This window comes from Accipiter gentilis, chromosome 12 (assembly GCF_929443795.1).
Source record: "Accipiter gentilis chromosome 12, bAccGen1.1, whole genome shotgun sequence".
Classification (NCBI taxonomy): Eukaryota; Metazoa; Chordata; class Aves; order Accipitriformes; family Accipitridae; genus Astur; species Astur gentilis.
In genome coordinates, this window is record NC_064891.1 from 19,471,874 (window position 1) to 19,495,328 (window position 23,455).

The window sequence follows — 23,455 nt, forward strand, 5'->3', positions numbered from 1 at the left end:
AATGATTGAAAACCCTTATGGGTTGTTAGTTAACAATATTCTTTTCTTAAATAAAATATCACTGTCACTACGTATTTAAAATTCCAACATAGTCACAGCCAAATATCAAAGTATAAGCTACACTGTAAGTGACCGGCTTCCAGAACATCAGTACACCCATCAGCACACACATAAAACAGCTACCACGTAGGGAAGAGGTGTGCTGGGGAATAGGAATCTGAGCGCTGAGTAAGAAGAACCCACAGCCTTCTTTGATGGAAATTCCATGATCACACAGAAAGGGATATGCTCCTCTACAGGAAAGATGCACAAAGCCAAACTGTCTTGTTTTGATACGACTATTACGTATCTTAAATACAAGTCAGCAATTTCACTACTTATTAAAGCTGAACAACCCAAATAAGACAACTCCATTGAATGTCTCATCCAAAAAGACTGTGTCAAAGTTGAGTAAGTTATTCTGCTAGCTGAACCAAGTGGAATATATTCCTTTTCTCATGTATGATAACAACATTGCTATTGATATTTTGACCATGCTGTTCTAAAGGATAAGTACGCTCGATGACATGGCATGTGTTAATAACTGTTTGTGCAGTTATAAAATTCTGATCTGATGCACACGAGTACAATAAAGAACATACTACTCTTGCCATCTTAGTAGCCCATTCCTTTGTGGTTTATTCTCCCATTTTGTATTTTATACCAGGAAAAAATGTTACCTTGCTTTCTGTCAGCCAGTTGCCAGCATCAGCCTAGAGAAGTTTTAGATGGTGCTCTAGTAAAAGGTTGCTGTTAATGGCATGCAAGGTGCTGTTACAGCTTCTGGTATAACACCATGCTCACCTAACACTGGCTTAGCACTCTGTACTTTGTCATTTTTGACCCTCAGCATTTAAGGGAAAAAGAAACAAAAGGGACATAAAGAGGTTCATCCTCTTCTGCAGCCAGGAAAGGATGCACCACAGTCCAGGTCAGAACATCACACTATGAATTAAACTAGCAGTCTCTGCCATATATAACAACCCATAGGTAGTGGTGTTGGCTTGCTTTTACAAATAAGAGGAAAAACAGCTGTAAGATTTGCTTTTTTTCTACAGACAGGGTATAACCTACACTGGCAGCACCCATGAGCAAAGCCTGCTCTACACCTATGCAATTTCATACGGAACTTCTTGGTTTCTGCTGGGTTTTACAGCGAGATTTCAGTGCTATATGAAAACCAGATTTAAATCTCAGACCGAAAGGTGAAGGCAAGTGCTCAGAATCACCTCCTCCATAGCTAATGCCATTGGTAAATAAGGAAATAAAAGCACCAGTGTCAGAGGAACCCAGGCTCCTGTTTTAAAGTGGGAAGGGGAAAACCCAGGAGAGTTTTGCCTACGCTGCAGGGCAGCATCAACACCACAAGTTGTATGAACCACACGTGCTTTCTTTCACAAAGAGTATAACCCCCACAGGGCCCAGGGTGATAAATGTGGAGCTGGGGGGGAGCCGCAGAGCCTGCTCTGGATGAAAAGGCAGGCTCTGAACCACCTCACGTGGACACACACTTTGTCACCTTACCCAGCTGTTAGCCCAAAGCATGGTCTGATAGCGGTTATCAGCCGAGTGCAATCAGGGTTTTCAGGCATTGGGTTAGGATACAAAGAGGCAATACATCATAGTTCAATGAAAAAATGCTTCTCAAGCCAGTAATTCTTATGTAGACACAGTGTTTGCTGATTTGGCACGGTATGTTTGGCACGAAGGACTCAGTGCCGTGGCTGACATTGGAAGTGTATAGACATGGTTTTATCTGATCCCTGCTTGGACAATTTTTTATTTTTTTTTTCCCATCTGGTTATAACTGTTCTGGTGAGTTTACTCACTTTCCCGTCTACCATTAACGCACTACTGTCTCACCTCTTTTCCAGTAAATTCAGTCAGGCCACCTGCTTATGAACCACCAGAAAAAGAATGTAAATGTCTAATGAGAGCCTGGGACCTTCACTGCAGCCAGGAGAAGAGCTAGCTTAGCCCTGAGAGACCCATGATCTCTCCAGTAAAATACAGTATGTTTTACAGCTCTGGACCTTTTGCAGTACATCAGTCTTGCAAGAGATTTTTATTCCCGCAATGAATATTCTGCTGAGCCGCTCAGGGTTCCCATAAAGAGGGAACAGGTACTGCTATGTCCCTCAGTGCAAGGGAAATAGATGTTAAACTAGTCTCGCATGTATTTCAGATGGTGAAAATGAAGGAAAACGCAGGGCAGTGGAAACTTCGAAGGTTACGTTGTTTTGCTGCTATATTACATTAGCCTGCTGGTAAAGCAGATTAGGATTTTGCCAACTACCCGGGGGAGACTGTGAATAAACATTTGGTTTACTTCCTTAGCAGGGCTGACTCATAGTAACAATGATTCACATAAACAAACAAAAAAAAAAAAGGGGGGGTGGAAAGCAAACACACCTCGCACTCAGCAGGTTATCACATCAGCAAGCAAACCAAGCTGCAAGGGCTGGAAAGGAGCGACCTGCTCTGTAGTGACGTGGCGCTGCTCAACACAAACTGAACAGCCACCGCCGAGACAGCCGGGGAGGCCACCACCCCGAGCTGAAGCCAGCGCGTAGGCTTATCGCATCCTTACACCTTGGAGCCCCCAAAGCTCTGTGAAACTCTGAGCCAGAGGTGCTGCAAGACTCTCCGCGACAGCCAGTCAGCTCCGAAGAAACCTGCGGGGTGCTCGGCACCCCGGGGAGGCACCTCCATCCCTGCAGAGGAGGAGGAGGAGGAGGGAGGGCAGGAAGCTTCCACAGAGTTCCCTGAAATTTGTTTCCTCGAAAGAGGTGCCAGGGGCTTGGCAGAGGATGAGAAACCCGGCTGAGGGTTTGCCTCTTAAGCGTCCACTTCTGTGTAGATGTTTGCCTCTTCCATGTACGCTCCGGGCAATAACTTCACCCGTACCCGGTCATGACACCTTACATCATGAGCCTTAAATTGACAAAGGCAGTCACTTGTAAAAATCAAAATGTTGAAATATCCTCAACCCCTGCAGAAGAGATTAGCCCAGACTCCTTTTCTCCACTACTCTTGGATCAGAAAAAAATAAGGCTATGCATCACAGCAGCCCATGCACTTGCTTACCCACTCATCTCCCCCCCCCCAGCCAGCCCACAGGAACATCTCCCACCCCGTGGACACCTCTCCTTCAGCAGCAGCTTGCCCGAACGATCCATTTTTCAGAACTACAAGTAATGTCCAAGAAGTTTCAAGTGTTTCCAGAATTCTGAGAGATTCCGTTCATTTTCATTTCAAGTTGGGCATTTTATCTTAAAACCACAGTCTACATAAACAGAAACAAACATATCAAAGCAATGGCTTCTGAAGTACTGCCGCAGTGTGGACACTGCCTTAGTGGGGAGACCACCACGCAGGCAGCCTGCTCTCCCACCCTGCCTTACCCTCCTCCCTCCTAACAGCACGCACAGGAACAGAACCACTACTAACCCTCTGTCCTGCCATATATCAGCGTGATATTATGGCCTCTGCCTTTGCAATTTCTCTCTTCGCCTCTCTTTTTCCTTCCATCCTCCAGCTACGTTTGCTGAATATCTTTGATTTTTCAGGTAGCTGACTACCTTCCTGATTTCTGTACTAACATCTTTGCAATATCATTATTATGTTCCTGAGATACAAAAGGAGTTGGAATCAGATCCTATATCAGACAAATAGGAGAAAAAGAATAGTGATAGCACTATTAATTTCAATACACATACCCACAGCTAAAACCCAGCACAGCAATACTGATCTAACCTGCATCTATAGCATTCATCTTTGCTCTTGCATTTTCCCACTCATTCTTCTTTAAACACCCACGCCAGGCATGTGCTATAAGTTAACTTTGACTTCATGAAATAATAAATCATACTACAAAATCAAACAGAACAAACAGAAAAAGACAACTACATCTCTTTTCTTTCGTATGCCCTCAAAGTTTAGGTATGAGATCTGCATTTCCTAGTCCTGAATATTTCCACAGCCATCAGCTTGACTTTTGTGTGAGTAGGAGCACTTTATACAAGGAATATAAATGTTGGAATAGGTAATTATACAAGTGACCTTGCCTTTCTTCATTCGATAGTGAATTATTAGTCTCCTCAACCGTAATTTTATGAGACATCCTTATTGTCTTAATTAATGATCAAGGTACATCTTTGAAACCTTTACAGACGCTATAGATTACATCAGTCTCTTCTCTAATTTACACATATTGACTGGCATATCAGTTTAAACCCTGTCACAGGTAGCTCTTCACTGCAGTCAATCTCTAAACAGAACCTCAGCTTTCTTTTTTTTTCTTCTTTATATTAAAATAGAAAGATAATAAAGTGGAAAAAAGACATAGAAAGACTGGAAGTCAGCTGAACGAATTCAAATGCTAAATTGGTGTTTAGAAAGCAGATGCCAAAGACAAAAAGATATTGGTGCCTGAAAACTGCACCCAAGGATCACCTCTCTCTCTCATGATGTGGAATTGTACCACAGGACTCAGCACTGATTTAAGCACCAAAAAACATGGGGTAAGAACAAAAACAACAACATCAACAACAACAAAAAAAGAAACTGCACAAGGGAAAAGGAAAAAGAAATAATAACATAGGTTGAGTATGTGTCACATACACACTCCTGAACGTTATTAGATTGTGATAGTATCCATTAGGTTAGCTCCTCACTGAATGCGTAAGGAAAACATGCAACCTCTAGAAAGCAGTACGCACACATAGCGGCTACCTCCAAGTACGTGCAGAGGTAAGGAAGAGGAATAGTGCACAATGAAATCTGCAGCCTTTCTGTTATCTCTGCTGCTGAAGCCTTTGCTGTCTGTGATCCCTATTCCAGACGACAGGTGAATTCATGCAGTGAGTCATCTTCCCAGCCCCTCTGCTCTCTGCATATACTGCCCTGGTGAATTCAAAGCACCACTCAGACACAACGTGCATGTGTCAAAGACAAGGCAGGGGATTCAGGTTTGCAGAGTGTCTTTCTGCCTACATCTGGATCACTCCAGGCTCAAACTGCATGGCACACTGTTTTCCAGCTGTGCTCTCGATTTCCTCTCTCTTACGACACAGCAGTGCTGTTTAGAAGGACCCACTGCACCCATGGGGGAAGGGACACCCAGGTGTGGTAGGACGAACTTGTAGAACAGGGAAAATAAGAACTAAAGGACTGACTCTGCACCCTCAGTTAATTAGGATTTATTATGTATGGTAGCTAGTGTACTGGAACTCTCAAAAATTGCAGGGCCAAAGAAAAGTCTGCACTACAAGAGTACGAGATAATCCACATTATCAAATCCAAAAATCCAGTTCAATGTAATTGAAATTAAAAAAAAAAAAAAAAAAAAAAAACAACAAACAAACAAAAGAACCCAACTACTTGGATTTTAATTTGGGTTACCAGTTTCAATTGCATCCTGACCTTTTCCCTGTTCTAACTCAAGCTGCTAACACAGTTAAAATCAGAGTTTCCCTTGTTCACTCCAGCTAGTTGGAAATATTTGGGGGATTCAGTGACCCTCACCAAATCTTATCACAGACAGGCCCCAAATACGGCTCACAAGCAAGTTGCAGCCCTTGAAACATTTGCACGTCTCACACGTGGCTCGTTTAATTGCATCCATCCTTGGCAGAACCAACAGATTGTCACGGTTAGGGCATATACAGCACGTCTCAGGGGTTGGGATGTAGAGGGGAGAGAGAAGTAGAAGCTGGAGACAGAACTCAGAGGAACCTGCCACAGCATCTGCTGCTCCAGCATGGACTTTTCTTTCAAGATTCTTTTACTTGTGACTCTAAAAAGTTCCACTCACTGACGTGCAAGACAGTGCAGCAGCAAAAGCAGTATGTCCTGAAGGAAGTCTGCTGGCTTTTTATAAAAGCTTATTATTCCTTATTGATTTACCGGCATCCTCATTAGGAATTAGGAGGCACTGCAAGAAAATCTAACTGCAATACTACTATGTCTAAGCTGAGATCATAGCTGACCAAAAAGTATTTTCAATATTTCTCCCCACCAGCTTTGTAATTGGTTTTGAATGGAAGCCGAGCTGCCTCAAACTATCACCAAAAATTAGCTGAGATTGGGTGCAAAATTAAGTAATAATTACTCCTTCCTACTGGAAACCTCTATTTATGAAGCATATCTTGTCATAGCTAATGCCTGCATTGCCTCCCACATAATATTTTGTCAAGCAATTCTGAGCCTGATGTTGTACCCATGATCTTCAAGTGACAGAGTCTGGGAAACCCCTGTGTACCAAACTATGGGACACAAAGTCTCCCAAACTAGGAGTTTTAGTGAAAAAAAAAAAAAAAAAAAATTTCTAAATAAGAGCACAGCAACTCAGAACATTTGGATCCCACTCATAAGAGAATTTCCAGCTTGCAGCAAGAGAAGCAGCAGCATCCTTTAATTAATATTTTTTCATGAAGTGCAAAAGATTAGTTGCTTTATTGAGGTTTCAGAAGTCTGAACCCATCAAAAAACATGCATCCAAGACTGAAATACGTAGTTTCGGAAAAGAATTATCAGTCATTTATAAAAAAAACTATAATGAATGAGTTGATGATGTGAGGCATGTAAGCAGTAAGTAGTTAATAAGGTTAGTGAGAGAGCAAAAGTAAAGGAAAGTTCCTTTTATCAAGAACAGTTTCATGCTGGTGAGCCAGCTCCCCTATGAGCTAGTAATTGTCTATTTCTCCCTCTCAAACGCACACATATACTAATGAATTAAATTCTTAATTAAATGGTTTTTTCATATCATACAATTTACAAATAACAAAACCCATGCTTGATTTTGTGTAAGTATATTTGATCTAGTAAATTAGTCTGTTTTCTTTATTTGGCAGATTCGGCTCCCCATTAAAGGATTTTATAGTGCTGAAGACATGATTGTGAATCTATCATTTTATCCCTCATACAGGGCTCAGTTAAGCTGTGGAGAGTGATGTTGGATTCACCAGTGTTTGGACATCTCATCTTCTGAGATGCTTAGCGGAGAACTGAGGAAATTTAGGTAGCCTGTTGTTCTGTTAGGTATAGTAAAATTTAGAAAGAATAAGATTTCCATTGAAGTGATACATAAAAATAGCTGGGGGGAGGGTAATTAGAATATTCTCATACTGTGATGGAGGATAAGTATTCAAACAGACAAATAGCCCAAGACACAAATAATATATCGAAGAATAAATGCAAATGCTCAGTTAACAGACCTGGCTTTGCCTTTAAGGGAATCTGATGAATTCACATAAGCAAATGGGCTTTGCAAAATATTTGAAAGATTAGCATTTGTCTCTTTTGATTATCTCCAGATAAAACATCACAATGTAATCCTATAACTTCTGAACTGAATATTTGGCAGTGTAGCCTGACATGAAGAAAACGAACTGGACTCAAATGTATCTTTTATGAGTAAGTGGAACAGAATAACAAGAAAGATTTCAAACTCCAGGTACCGAAGCTATTCTGCTTGCATCTAGGTAGGATACCTGCATCCAGCGTCAGACTTAAAAGGAAGGAACTGTATTTATGCCCTGCTACTTTGTGAGAAAGGCTTGTCCAAAGTTTATTTTAAAATAAGATTGCGTCCCCATGGGGAACACCCCCAGGTGGCTGGTTACTCACATAGAGACCTACACATGCTTCCTTGTTCTTCTGATACCATATGAGACTTTACAGGACTGGGACCTACAGAAGTCATACCTGGAGTTTAATAAATCTGCTAAAGCCTTCGGTTCAAGAAGTAGGCGTGTAGATTTTTAAGTCCAAATAAACTTTTTTTCATTCCCCATAGCCCATGTCTTACCTCTGACCTTGGAAGCACATAAATACTCCAAAACGAAGCTAGGGGGTGATACCTCCCACTCCATAAAGTAGATAGGGAAAAGAAGGGGAGGAGAGAAAGGAGGAAGAGGAGAAAAGATGAAGTAACCCACCCTCCATATTCACAGCAAGTTTGTGCCTGAGCCAGTTCTCCTGAGTCCTGGTTCAGTGCTTCAACTACATCATCTGTCTTTCCTGAATAAAAAGCAGTGATGAGGTGTGTTTGAAATGATAGACAGCATAACCGCAAGGGAGCTAAACTTCTGACTTTGTTCCTTTTCTTGTGCCTAAGATAATCAATATCAATATTCATCTTCAAAGTACAGCTTGTCATTAAATTATAACAAAAATTAACAAAGAAGCAGAGAGGCAGAAATGGCAAGTCTTGCATCCTCTCAATTAACATTAAAAATATTTTTCATTGTTATGATTACTAGGAATAACTAGTCAGGGACTAGACTGGTAGTGAGCAACAGTGCAATTCAAGTTTCTGATTGATTTTGGAAAGGGGGTGCATCCTAATGTGAAGTGCCAAAATCAGGTGGCTACAAACAGCTAGGGAGCTGGAAGAGTTTTAGTGTCTTAGCCACCATTCCCCTCCCATCCATCTGCATCTCTGTAATGCTTAGACATGCTGAAAAAAACCTCTAATATCACATTTCTCTCACTCAGTCCTCATAGATGCAAAGTGTGACTTTAAACTGTAATTAATATAAATGGGTGGTACACATTAGATTAATTAGACATGACACTCACATTATTTAAACCCAATATAAAAACAGATTATATGAAACATTTTGATATCCTGATTTTACAAAATGTCTGATGACATCAAGCCTTGGTGACTTGTTATACATCTACCGCTTCTCAGTTCCTTAGAAAAGAGGAATAAATGAAGTGAGAAGAACACTGGAAAAATCTAATAGACAAACTGACTAATCTCAGACGCCAAGGTCATAGCAAAGCAATTCATTTCTTGGCTTTTCAACAGCACAAGACATGATTTATCAATCTGAGACCAGGCTTATAAACACTATACATCTCAATAATATGTTCTTTGCACTGTGTAACTTTTTAAACAATGATAGATTGCCTGGGCTGGACCAAAGTTATTTTACAAACAGAAACAGAATATTTGCAAATGAAATGGCCCAATAAGGGGGGGGGGGGGGGGGGGGGCGGGGCGGGGGGGGCAGATTTTGCCAAATAGCAGCTATATTTAACTGCAACTGCAAAGGAATCTAACTTTTTGCTGTAAAATATTTTCAGAATGCACGTCCTTTAAAAATCTCCTCTCTATCATTTTATACAACTGAAACTGAAGACTACTAAAGGAAAAATATTTCCTAAGTTCAACACTAACAAAAACTTACACTGCCAAGGAAATAATATGATTTTGAGTTAAAGTAGGACTGTGAATTACTACCTCTAGTTGCCCACTTGATCACAGACTTCCTTAAAGTCCTTAAGGTCTTCAAGTCTTTGTTTCCCTTCCCTTAAAGTGAAATAATATTTTCTTTCCCTTCCAACAAGAGCATATCTTTATAACGTGAAGTGTTTGGGCTCATCTTCTGCTCATACTGAGGACGTAGAACATAATTTTTTTAAAGCAGGATTCTCTTTGGCCAGCATCTGACACAATCTGGCCCCGACTTTGATGAGGCTCTGAAGACATTGCTGTAATGTAGAAACACTCCTGTGTTATTTTCTCATCTGGAGTCCGTCAAAATTCCTGACAAACTAAAGCTCTGATCCTGGACTCTGCTCTGCCTGGGAAGGGAGGAGGGAAGTGCCATTTGGGCATGAGCTGCTTTTAGAGTCTTGATTGAAAAAACTTGGTCTCCTTCTTGAGAGTACAGAGTGGATGCTCAAGAATACAGATGAGCTCAAAGACTATGTATAAGAAATGAGTTTGAAAGTTCAACATGCTTGATTTCCAGTCCTCTAAATTTACTGCTCCAGGCAACACGTTTCCTGTCAATTTTCAGGTGACAAATTCTCTCTCTGAGAGACCCGGCTGTTCTTTCATTCACTTATTATTTAGACAATACAGTATGACCTCAGTTTGAGTAGGGCTGATCCTTATAATGTAAGAAAATCAAAAAGATCAAAGCTGCACGTGACGTGGCTTCTCGAGGTTATTTTGGTGAAGCTCTGCTTCAAGGATTATTCAGATATTTCACTTCAAACAGCAATCGCTATTGACCCAGGACACATATGCAAAGCATAATTTTCAAAAGTAAAAGAAATTTGTTATTACACTGCAACGTTGTTCCACATACTCTTGATAATAAAATTGTTTCAGGCTCTTTTTAAAAAAATTGTACATTAAAGCAGCTGAACACTGCAACCACAGCTCCTTGTAAAACAAACATCAACTTCGTGTTGCTTCAGATCCTACTAATGCTGTATGAGGGAAGCACTTTAACAAAGAGGAATAAAGAAATGAGTCCAGGCTTAAAAATGAGACATCAAAAGGGGGTTTAGCAGGAGACAGAAACAGCTACTTTTACATCTCACGATAACTGGGGTTATAATAATGTCCTCTTTCTTATACAAAAGAAGGGACTGTGACATTTCCAAAGTGAGAATTCAGCACTACTTCCAAAAATCTGTTCAAAAAGTAGTGGCATTCACTTTCAGATTTTTTTTTTTTTTTTTTCCTTTTTCCATTCTCCCTTCTATAATTTAAAGGGCGCTTCTTCTCCACTTGGCTCATTTCCACTGTCTGTGTCAGCTCTCTCTCTCTAAGATTTCATATCGCCTAAGTATCTCAGTGCCTCAGGCCCGTAGTATTTATGCTATTTATAGACCTAAATCTGCAATTTGTTGCGCCTGGGCAGACTGCTGCACCTACACAGACTCCCACAGCCTTCGGGAGCCCTTGCTGCCTGTACAAACAGCCACTCCGCTGGGGCACAAAGGTGGCTTTCAGCTAGGCAAGGTCACGAGCATCTCCCCTTCCCCTGCCTCTCTCCTACATTTCCAACGGCACTTGCTGTACCCCAGCAAGCTTTTCTGGTGCCTCACACACCCCAGCAAACAAAGCAATCCCTATCTGGAAAACATTAATGCCTACAAGTAGATGTTTCCACCTTCTTGTGCATTTCGGGATGTATTCTAGGGCCCTGACCCATCTCTCTCTTTCTCTTACCCTCCACAATACCACACCAGCAGAGAGGGAGTCCAGGACTCACCACAAAAAAGGGGGATTAAAGGGGGATTAAAGCCAGGTTTTAACAAACGTGGGCCCTTGGTAGGTCCGCTTCAACTCCTTTCTCCGCTAGAGCCTCTCTGCATTCCCCCTGCTGTGACTCTGCTATCCTCCCCACAACTCTTTCGGTACACTTCACTGCGGGTTTGCAGCAGGCCGGTTAACATGGGGACGGTGCCGATCGTTCATCTCGGCACCAGCTGTCAGTTACTTTAGAAGCTGCCGCACACCTGGAAATTTGCAACTGTGACTGATTCTCAGACAAACATTTACCTTGGCACACGCAGTGCAGAAGGCATCACCATGCTCACCTCTGTCGTTGTAAGTAATTTGCATCCCTAACCATTGACAAACATTACAAATTGCACACCTGGAGCTGTTACAGCCTAAGCGGTTCAAGCTTGTACTTTCCTCTTCCCTTTTAAAAACAGCTAACATAATACCTCCGCAGCAACTGAGTTCTAATAAATGCCTACAACAGCAGCACGATTAGTAGCTCACCTAATGCCTGCACCAAGTTTGGTGGGAGCTGAGCCGGTTACCCCTGGGATTAGTCCACATTATTCCCTTGCCCTGTATCTTTGGGAATGGTGGCAGAGCAGGTCCCCGTTCAGCAGGACATCTTTCCAACAAAGCCAGTCACAGGTGGCAACTGGATTAAAAAAAAATAAATTTCCAACTGTTTCGTTTAATTGCTTGTTTCGGGTTAATGGAGTCCAGAATCCCCCATTTACGGGTGGTGCAGGGGTCTCCATCAGCACAGCCGGTAGCAATCCACTTGTCCTGCCATCATCTGCCACTTATTTAGCAACATTTAAAATCCCAATCTCTTCTACTGTATATTTGTACCTTTGTGTGGAGATTGTGACCCTAGGCACCCTGCTGTAAAGACTGGCCATCTTCCCTTCTTGTCCCCTCAAAGCGCAACCCCAAGAAGAAGAGTGATGAAGGGAAGCTTTAACAGCTTTGCGACAACATTGCACGTGTAACATTGAGCTGGTTTTTCCAGAGCTGTCCTGGAATACACCAAACCAGCCAGGCTGTGTGGCTTGCCCCCTGGTCCTGCATCCCCACTATAGCAGCACAATTAACTTCAGCAGCTCTCCAAGGGTAACCTGGGGAACAGAGAAGCTCTCCCAAGATGGGGGCAGAGGAGAGAGTCTCTCCCTCCCTCCCATCCCAGCTGCAAGGAAGAAAACCCCGAAATCTAACCCACACCACTTTTCTTAGCTGGGATACAACATCCTTTGATGGGTGCTTAGTTAAAAAAAGAAAAGGAACTATGCCTTTCTGTCCTACGCAGCAGAGGGCAATATGTTCAAAAATACGCACTCCTCTGACTCAAACCACAAGAAAAAAGAAGTCAATATAAAACAACTGCAATGAAAATTACCAATAATTTCAATTAATCACCATACAGTTAAGGGAACTGCAGAGACACATAAGTGTATGTAAGGTCCCAAAAGGTGGTAGGCATGTGCACGTTTAAAAACATCACACAGTATTGATGGTAACCACATGATAATTTACAAGTTATATTGCTTCTAGCAAATGCTTTTGATCATCTCACCAAGACCCTGGCTCCTAACCCATCTCCCCAGAATTTCCTGAAGCAGTAGAAATCTTGGACCAGAATCACTTCACTCCTTTCAAGCCAGCCTGCCATACAATGGTTTTTCAAAAGTTGAAAATACGTGGTGTTTTTTTTAAATCTCTGCCTCCCTGACTTTATAAAGCACACATATTCTTGGTAGTTAAACCCAGATTTGCTACTAGATCATTTACCCTGAGTTCCTGTGTGTCCCAGGCCTGGGAAGCATTAGCTAGCTGCTCTCCACTGAGCCAAATAACTTGTGTTTTACTAAAGCACAGCTTCTAAAAAGGTGTTCTGTCTGAACTGAAGACTACCAGTGAACAACTGAATTGTACATAGGTATCTCTGCTAATGATTAGTCAACCACCTTATTAAATATTAATGCTGTATTTTCTACCTGCATTTGTCTGGTTTCAGCATCCAGCCCTCCATATACATATCCAGATCACATTAAAGAGCCTGTTAACACCCAAGACACCTCAAAGGCACTGAAACAATGGAAATCCGCCAGTCTTTCTGCCATCCTCATGTTTTATCATCAATTTCTTTATAATTATTTTCAGGTCTCTGAAGAAAATACTGAACAGCACCAGGCTTGGTTCAGACTTTGAAGAAACCAACTAAAAACCTTCTACATGCTCCTCATTGATGGCTGTTTGGGGTTGTGGGGTTTTTTTCTTTCTCTACATATCTCAGATATGTAGCTTCACATTCTCTGAATGTACAGTGCTGAGGGTCTTTTTAAACACTAAGTTATTTGGTACCCAGCCAGGTATCTTATTTTAAAAACCTAAGAAAATTATATCTACCCATCAATTTTTAACCAAGTAAATTGTTAGTTTCCTCAAAGACCACAATTTGATTTGACAAGGCATATTTTCTTTAATTTTTAGAAAAGGTTAATATTGTTTTATTACTGGCTGCACGTACCAAAACCTATCTACCAAAATAGATCTGCCAAATCAAACTCTCCCTAACAGGACAGCTTTTCTTCCCATATTTTACAGACAGGTGCTGTGAGAGTATTCATCTCTGGTTTGAAACAGACTCCCACCAATATCCCCTGTTCGGCTTAATTGGATCGGATGCTGTGCTATGTGTATTCAAGATCCTGCAACTCTCAGACTTCTAAAAGAAGTAGAACTAAGTATTTGATTAATATTTAAACACAGCAAAACTGCCAAATATTGCAGCAGATAAGTTTCTTGGGCAAGATTTCCCTGACAGGATACCAGTAACTTCCACCGAAAGGAGCCACTGATAGTTACTTGTATCCTGAGGGAGAGAATCAGAGCCCCGAAGATCTACTTAGTTTTCTGCTTTCTGTGCACATAAAAGCAGAATACATAACAAGGTCACGACAGGCCAAAAATAGCAAATCTTCAAACAGTTGCAATTCAAATAGATACCAGATCTGCTGGAAAGCAAGCAACTTGACCAGCATGCAGAATTTCTGAAGATCACTACTTTTATAGCATTTTAAATTTTACGACCATTTTTGAAAAGTCAAGAAAAACATTAGGTACATACTTTTCAGGGTTTTCCACTTCCTCAGTAACAAAATTGAGGTAAAACCTAGGAAAGAGTTATAAAACATATTATAAAGGGCTTGGTAGATTTTGACTCTGTATTTCTTTCCCAAAGAATCAAGATGATGCTTTTAGTTAAGCACTACTGTTAATTATAGTAGACTTTGCAGACCCGTGTTTGGATTAAGGAGAGTGTGAGATTTAACCTTCCCTCATCCCCACACTCATGAAGGGAATTCGCAGAAAAGACAGCAAAGCAAAGAAAAAAAGTCAAAAGCTATGTAAATGTCGGTGTGGAATTAAATCAGGGTTTTTTCCCCCAGCATACTAGGCAAATTACGGTTTACGCTAATCCTATACACAAACACACATGCACCCTCAAGCTTCATATTCCATTTGTGGCTGTAGCCTTTCACAGTTGAGGGTTATATTGGCAAAAATTCTCATCAGGGTACTCAGCAAGGACTTCTTAACAATAAAAATAAATGAAGCCTCAAAAAAACCCCTCCTAAAACCAGGATTTTGACACTAGCATGTCATATACGATCACAAACCCAGGCTGCTAGTCCTGCATGCTCTTGCACAACCTCCAGTACAGGTTGCACCCTGGTCGTATTCCAGCAGCGTGCAAGAGACAGCTACCTATGGGAATTCTAGGAACTACTCACCAGGTACAGCCCTGCATACAAAGCAACTATAAGCCTCAAGGTCACTGAACCCTCTGTTCTGCATTTATTAGCACTAGGTCTGTGCATCGCTGGATCACACAGATGTGCCTGGCTCAGATACGGGCACAAAGTCACATTCTGGCTAATTAAACAGAGCGGTCAATACAGTGCTTATGCTGGCTTTCTACTTTCATGCAGGAAGACAAATCATATCGGACCCAACAGTGCTACAGTGAATAAACAAATAGTACCTGATCTGGCAGAAAGTCTGGGAACTTTTCTCCATCATAAGTCTTGGACCAGATCTGGGTTAGCAGAATGAGTTAGCACTGGCTCGCTGTTTTAAAAAATGGGATTTTGTGACCGAGCATGAAATTCTGTAAAACTAGATTTGCCATCTTATACAACGACCTCAGTACTTGTTTCTAAACTTGGTAGTGCACAGAGCACAGAAGAAGAGGTTGGGATAGTTCAAGGGAGAGATGGCTTCTGATGAGTAAGATGTTCAGCTACTTCTTTGTGGTCTTAGTCCTGTGTCTAGAAAGAAGTAATTTGACAGCCCTGTATCAGTCCTTTTTACTGATGCAAAGACACGCTTCCTTGCGTTCTTTTCTCTACTTGTCCTTTCTCACCCAGCATTTTATATACCAGTCTACACCTGCTCTTCGCAGGATGAACCCCCACACATATAACAGATACTACCTTTGTTTTGTTCTTTAAAGCTGTATCATTAAAAGTTAATAGCCTCATAGGCGATGCATAAAATTCTGCCTGCGTCCTGGGACGCAACACCAACACTTGCAACACTCCTTCACATTCAGCTTACTGGATTGATTTAGCCCCATGAAACTGATAGTGCAAGGGTATTGACACTCCACTTAATGGTCTGCTCTTCTGTGCTCTACGGCAATCAATTTGAGCTGGTGACAAAGACAAATAGGCAGCTGGAAAGAACCACTAGCCAAATTAGGTCTTTTCCTGCTAATTCCTTTTATAAGTGGCAAATAAGGACCTTGAAATAAAAGTCAGAAGGTGTAAAGGAAAAAAAGAGATTATTTTAATTGTAGGGGTTTGGAATGTTAGGTGGAAAATGGAAAGAAAGAGGAAAGAAGCAGCAGAATAACAGTATTTTTGATGTAGCATTTTACTGTAAACAAACTCTGCCTCCGTGATGAATAATATTAAAGAGCTTTTAAAATTGCCTTCATAGAAAAATGTACTGCTAGGTTAATATTTTAAAAGTGAGAAACCATCACACGTATGGATATGAGAAACAGAGGCATTTATATGACAGAGAGGGAAGAAAGTAGAGACCGTCTACATAATGAGTTCCATTTCTTTGAGGCTTCAAAATGCCAGGCTCTTTTCTTATGTATCCATCACAGATAAAGGCTTTGGACTCTCTTGGGGTCCCCCCCTTCCTCCTTTTAATATAAAAGTTCTGTTCAGTACTTCAGTGTGCATGTTTATAATGCTCCTGCAACCAGGGAGTTACAGACAGGCAGGGAACTCAAATGCTCGGCCCATTGTCCCTCCGAATTAAATAAATAAACCCCTTATCTCTCAGCCCTCGTCTTTTGTGCAAGGTAAAGAACTTGGCTGCCTGTGAGGCTATGGAAAGGAAAGGGAAGACCTGCAGACAAAGCTATCTCAAAATAAGCCCACTCTGTGCGCTGTAGTCTTTCCTCCACACACATGCCGCTGCTGCAAAAGCACGTTGGCACTGTGCAACGCGGAACCCTCACTAAGCGTGAATAAATCGCAAGGCAGATTTGGAGGGCGGTGGCACCTTTCAAATCAGCTGCTGTGTACTTTGGTGGGGGAGAGGGAAAGAACTTGAAAGAAAGTTCTGAGCAGAATACTTGAAGGCAGATTCTCATACCTTTGCTCACAGTCAATAGCACTTGACTTCTAGGGGAGCCAGTTGCGCTTCTTGTTAAGTGAGGTCCAATTCTCTCGGAGCAAGAGGCATAAGAATCTGGGGTTTTACTTTGTTTTGTGGTCTATACTGATGTTATCATGGTTCACTTATTCTTCAAACACTGCTTTTACAAAGCGAAGGCTGAGGTCAACACAACTTTGTAACAGTTCACAGATTTGTTTTTCGTGTAATTACTGACTTGTTCAACAAAAATTAAAGCTTCATTATCCCTTTTATCCTTTTATCAAAATACCTAATGAAAAATTAAGAACACTCCTTTCTTGTTGCCTTTATCTCTAGTCTTAAGAACAGAAATAAAAGTCTGATTTCTTTACTGTTCAGTGCATGTTTACCTATTGTACACTGGAGAAGAAAAATCTCTCCTTTGTAGAGCTGCTTGCAGAATAACTACTGAGCATATGGAACAGTGGTGAGATCTACCCTTACTACATGATGTAGTTTGGCAAAAGATGTAGAAAGTGCTACTCATTTCTTCATATAAATCAATGTCTTTCTTAAAGCATATTAGTGCTTGTTTTCAGGACGAATACTTATAGGTTTCAACAACTTACCAGCCTGAATAGGCATACATTCCTGAATAGAAAGCAAGTGGTAATCCCATAACACTGGCATCATTCCCCGCAAAGGCATTTTTAAAGTGCTGTGTTTCTCCTGCAACATGAACAAAAACAATATTGAAAAATAAGCTCTTTGGTCACCTCCCACTTTAAAACAAATGAATATATCACACCAAGGAACATTTAATCACAGTTCACTAACTTCAAGTTCTGCCCTTGACCTTAATTTCTGACCCAACCCTTGCAGCTGTAATCTGCCAGCAATTGTAAAAGGTTTCGTGGCATCCCCAGTCATGCAGTAACAGAATTTGACCTATTAATTTTTTTCAAAGCATTCTGAGCTTAATGACGCTCACTGCACTGTCATGTCCGGCAGTGACTTACATCAACATGAAAGAGCAGAATGAGCTCTGTAGTTTTTGCTGTGGCAAATTTCACTTGTTTAACATTCTAATCAGAAGGAACATTGCTAGCATTTCACTCACGAGCAACATTTTTAAGGTAAACAAACCCAGTATCTTAAACATTTCTACCACTGAAAAATTTAGTAACTCCCTACCACATGACAGTCAGTACTGTATTAATGTTACAGCAAGTAAGAATTACGTATCTCTAAATGAAAACATGCAAGGGCTGTATTATGCTCTGATTTATTTACAAGGTGCTCTGTGGCTTGTAAGACCTCCCTACAATATCCCAAATTTCCTGAGAAGCAATGATCCTCCACAGAAAAGGAGCAGAAAGAAGCAGAATTTATTCAGACTTAAATTAGCAATGGGTCAAATCCTATCCTTTACTTGGTTTTTACTGAGCCCTCAGTCAAAATTCCCACTGACGCAGAGGTTTTTTGGGTAAGGGAAGAGCTGTGGCCAGAGGAAGGTCCCAGTGGGGAGTCAGGGACACTATCTGAGCTACTTAAGGGCAGCAAACCCCAACCAAACCTGGGTCTGGCCTGTTCCAAAGGTCTAGGAAAAATGGGGCGGGTGGGAAGAGAGAGAAATTTTGCACATGAAAGGAGGTCAGGGAAGAGGCATTGCAACTGCCAGAGAAGAAGTGAAAAACATGAAAACAGACATAGTGAATCAGCAGAGTGCTACACAGGAAAACTTTTATTTCAGAGTCTGTTTCTAACCACAGAGAGCCGCCCACCCCTGAGAAACTGAGCTCACTGCAGAGCCTAATGCTGCGCTGTTGACTCAGATGGGAGGCTTTGTGAAGCATCACAAAAGAGCATCCCCAGGGACAGAGCCAACAACCATGATAATTTTTTAATCTGCCACCAATTCATTAAAAGTGCTGCCCGTTCTGACCCTCTGCGCTGAATGGCTCCTTGTGCTTTGTTAGTTATTGCCCAGCGATATTGTAACGAGAGTGAGCTGGGGCTCGTCACCATCTCGCATCCGCTGCTGATAGGGCTGTAATGGAAAAGCCTCTTCAGGTAGCTAAGCATATGTCAGTGGAAAGAGTTTCTCTGCCAGCACGGCTTCACCGCAACGACTTCCAGAGAGCCAAGGAAAGGCCTGCGCCGCCACGTCCGTGCTGGGCGCTGCTGGGGAGAACAGGGGTGTGTTTTCACGCTCCTTGCTGATGCAGCAACACTGATAAAGTCCGTAGAGTAATTCTGGCCCTGCAAACACTTCTGCTTTCCTTTCCTATGCTTGGATTAGCCCCAGACTATTGCTTTTAGGTATGCTTTAGTTTTTCATTTGGAAGAAGTAAAGCACGCATGTGGCCCAAGAATCCAGTACTTGCAGGCAGGAAGCCCGTGAAAGCAATAGCTAACTGCCGTTTCTCTTGCCAGTACAGCACCTTTAACTTCACAATTTACATCACCAAAGGGGTAGAACAGCATCCGTGATACTGTTTCTTTCGTATGTTCTGAGCCCCTTCCACCACCACACACCCAGTACCAAACAGGACTAGGCACTAGCCCAGTTAAAGGAGACGTATTCTGCCTGGACTAAGGCTGTGCCCATCTGCCATTAAAACCCATCCTGCCCCTTTTACAAAGTTCATGCCAAAGGCAAATTACAGAGAAGGGCAATCCTTTCGCTCATTTGAAAACAGAGTCTGATCTGAAGAGACTCATTGGCATGCTGAAGGAAATACCAGTTCACCCCAGTGTAGTTCCACTTCTAATCAATTACATGACAGTACAGAGCTTCAGTTAAGCAAGCACAGACTAATTAAGAGATTTTGCTGCTATAAGCATTATTTGGTGGAGGCAGGTGGGGAAAGACTGGGGAGGGTAAAGATAAAAGCACTTTAAAAGCATTTACTTTTCATTTCATACCTTTAATTAGCTGGATAACTCCGGGGACTATAATTATCAGAATTGCTACAAGCTTGCAAAAGGTAAGAAAAATCTGAATGCGGGCACTCCAGCTGACACTTGTGCTATTCAGGACCATCACCAGCGCTGCAAGGGGAAAAAGAAAAGTCAGAAAGAAATACTCATGCTGCTGAAATTGCCGCAAAACTCTTTGCCAGCAGAGAGGCCACACACACAATAGATCCTGATGCATTAAAGGAAATACACCCCGACAACCTTCTCCAGCTGCTGCCCTCCCACTTCTCACATTCCCCTTCCAGACACTCATGAAACGCTTGAGCTGAGCCCTTCTGTCTGACCCACTGTGTGGCCCATCCGACTCTCCGTTCTCTGCCTGGTTCCCTCCGCACCAAATTACAGCTTTGTTTACCCAGAATCGTTAGCTGTTGGTAGGCGATGGGCTGGCAGGACCCTGCCTTAGATGAAAGAAATTAATTGCCCAACCCCTGTCACTCCAGATTTCTGTATCTGTGCCAGCTTGAGTAGAGATTTGCATTTTCAGAAAACAATAACAATAAATAATCATATTAAACTTTCGCACTCCCATTTAGGCGCCGCATAATTTTGTTACTACCTTATTTATCCCCGCCCCTCTTTTGCACTCTTTCTCCATCCTTATTGCCATACCACCAGAGATGCAGGAGAGCCAGAGTAAAAGTAACCGCCCCATCCTTGTTGGGAATTGGTGAAGAAACAGACACCTTTTACTTCTTGAAAACAAAGCCCAGGTCTGCACCTCACCAACACGTAGAGAGATAAGTGAGAATGGCTTTTAGGTACTTCTGGGTCAGGGAGGGCATCTTCTGGCCTTTACTACAGCACTGACTGACAGGAGGATGGTAGGTCTTATCACTGAGTGCCAGTTATTCTAGTTTATTTAAACCATCACCCTGCCAAAACAGAATCAATAAAGGAGTTTAGATATTTAAAAAAAAAAAAAAAAAAAAAAAGAAATACCTAAAGAATGGAAAACGTGAGTCATTTCACTAGATAGAAAGTCCCTTTCCCCCTTTGCTGCGGGGAAAGGCGAACATAGTCAAACAAGGCTGCTCACTGCTCACTCATCTTTTCTTTCTTGCCATCCTATGGAGCTAATAAATTAGCTCCTCATCACAGTCCTCCCATACTTCAAACTCTCTCAAGAGCACTGGTTTGTCTGTATCATCAGCCATATCACACTTCTTGGGACACATAAAACCACAAGTTGCTATCTCCCGCCAGAGTCTGGGAGTTAGTTTGTATGAGCTAGCATTGTAAATCTGGCACGGCACATGCTTTCTGGCAGCAAAACCGGCTGATTTATCTCAAGTCTTTTCTACAGATTCTGTTCACCAGCAAGGCCAAAAAATAGATCGTAAAAAAATTTTCTCAGTTTAAACCAAAAGTAATTTTGGTTTAATGGGAAAGGGAGAAAATTCCAAGTAATCTGGATTCCAATGTATTTTTTAGATATTTTTAATAAAACATAAATTCCAGGGAAAAAAAATCTAGAAGTATTTTCTGGAATTTTCATTTGGGAAAGTGAGGGCTCCACTCTCAAATGAACAAATTACCAAAGTCAACATAAGCCCGCAACGTTGTTTAATGTGAATTTTTCACCAAAAAAAGATCTTAAGAGTCAAAATGTTTTTCCAGTTCAGTATTTCACCAGATTTCAGAACTGAGTCATTCTTTCCTAAGTCACAAAGAAATGATGTGGACTTCTGCAAAGTACCACTTGAGATCCAAATACTTATTTTTTTGCTTTACTACTTCCATGTATGCCTATACTTGGCAAGAAACAGAAAATCCGAAGGGTCTGATTCATTACTCCATTGTCCCAATACTACCCTGACATATCTTCACTCATTTAAATGTTGAAAGATGCCTTTAAGGTTGAGGCTGAATATTACCATGATTGAGGCTCCCCCTCTCTTCCTAAGGCTTGATTACCAGGAAGGTTAACAACAGTCATTTAAGCAAAACATATTTAAAATATTCATTTGACCAACAGTGTTTAAGTTATAAAGAAAATCCAGCACCATAAACAAGCACTGGCTTATTTCAAATTTCCTAGAAAGCTCGGGATATCATACTTTTCTTTCCCAGAAGACAAAACTCAGGCAGGGACCAGGCCACAAGAAAATGTCAAGGAAGAGTTTTATGTGTAAGAAAATATCTGCGATTTGACATCCAGCTTATTCAGAGTTCAAGCTGACTGCAGCAATCAGTCTGTTACCTTGCATAGGTCAGAATAGGTAATGTGAGCATGCTCCCTGCAGAGAGCCCTCCTTGAGGTTTTCTACTGTATTGCTTTCACCTTCCTGATACACATATGAGAATGTCACTGGATGGCAAACTAGTACAAATACTTACATCAACTCACACGGAAACTCATAACCTTCCTTGCTCACCAGCCACACACAAATCACAAGCCCCAATTCTGTATAAGAGCTACACCGGCTTGAAAGAAAAAAACGCAGGCTGGTATTTTCCTGAAGTCAGCCTGCTTGTGAGCAGGCTGTGTTAAAACCTTCTCCATCCCCAACTGTGAGTTCAAGCCAGCCAGATGTCTCATGTGAGGCTTTCTAATCAAATAGCGAAAGCAAAATGGACACTGCAAGAACTTTCGTTTAATTGGCAAGCTGAAGGGATGTTACAACTGCAGTCAGTCCAGTGCACGTGTCGTTAGTTTTGATGGTCCTCTATAAGAGTAAGTCTCTTGCAGAGTTGGACGACTGCACAAATATAGTAGGTCATGTTGCAAGGCTGAGACTTAAGTTCTTAGAATATTTGAGACTAATTTGGTATTTTTTGGAATTTCATTTTATTGGACTTAATAGGCTATAAGAATTTACAGTCGTCTTACAGTGTTTAGCCTTAGCAGTTCTATGTGCATAACAGACATATAGGGATGTGGGGCTTATACTGCTATCACCTATCAGCACCATACTGGTTGTGTTAGCAACTGGATAGTGAAAGGCAATGGAGAAGTCATGAAGAAAGCTGTTAAAGAGCAGGAAAAGAATATGACAACTGTGCCAGGATTCAAGACGGAAATTATATCTTGGGACTGTGGTCATTATTCAACACCTCTCTTCTATGAATAGGGCCTTATGGAGGTACTTCAAGAAACTGACTGCAGATGCTATGATAAGGATCACAGCAAAGATCAGAAGGAAGCAGCAACTCCCCAGACAACAGGACAGTGAAAGGAAGACTCATCTCTAACTTTGCTAACTAAAAGTCAGGCATCTAGTGTGGCTGCATCCTCAATGAAGAGACAGTTACCTCCAGAGGATGAATAATAACACCTCTTTCCGATGCCTATCTCAGATGAGATGAGTTGCCTTCAGGAAGAGTCTCTTTCCCTCTTTCTCCACTAACTCTATGGGGAGCATAGAAAATTACCTTAAACTCAACACCTAGCTAAAAGTGAGATGAATCCTAACTGAAGGGAGTATGGAAGGAGAACAAAATGGGGTTCATGAACAATCAAACACCATGAACAATCAAACACAACGGTAACACTGATCGTGTTGCTTTTCACACTCTCTTGCCTTCACACAGCCACGGCTATAGACGGATAACAAAATCTAATGGGAGAAGCAGCAGTAAGCATTACATCCTGGCCTACTTTTTAAGAATATATGTACCATTGCCTCAGCAGGAAACCAAGGAAACTGCCCTCCCCTAACTTGTCAGGGTTTTAGGGTCAAGGCATTTGCACAAAGCAAAAAATACCCTCAATTTGCAGATCCTAATGCGTCAATT

General features: G+C 41.6%; 1 protein-coding gene across 1 annotated transcript in view; it reads right to left on the minus strand.

Annotated features, from left to right (window-relative positions):
* SLC7A11 (solute carrier family 7 member 11) overlaps window positions 1–23,455 on the minus strand; it is a 59,066-nt gene that overhangs the window by 23,690 nt on the left and 11,921 nt on the right. The window contains exons 4-6 of the mRNA XM_049815001.1: window positions 19,664–19,789; window positions 17,365–17,464; window positions 14,205–14,249 (exon numbers count right to left, since the gene is read on the minus strand). Coding sequence (XP_049670958.1) covers window positions 14,205–14,249; window positions 17,365–17,464; window positions 19,664–19,789 — 271 coding nt within the window. The remainder of the gene's footprint in view (window positions 1–14,204; window positions 14,250–17,364; window positions 17,465–19,663; window positions 19,790–23,455) is intronic.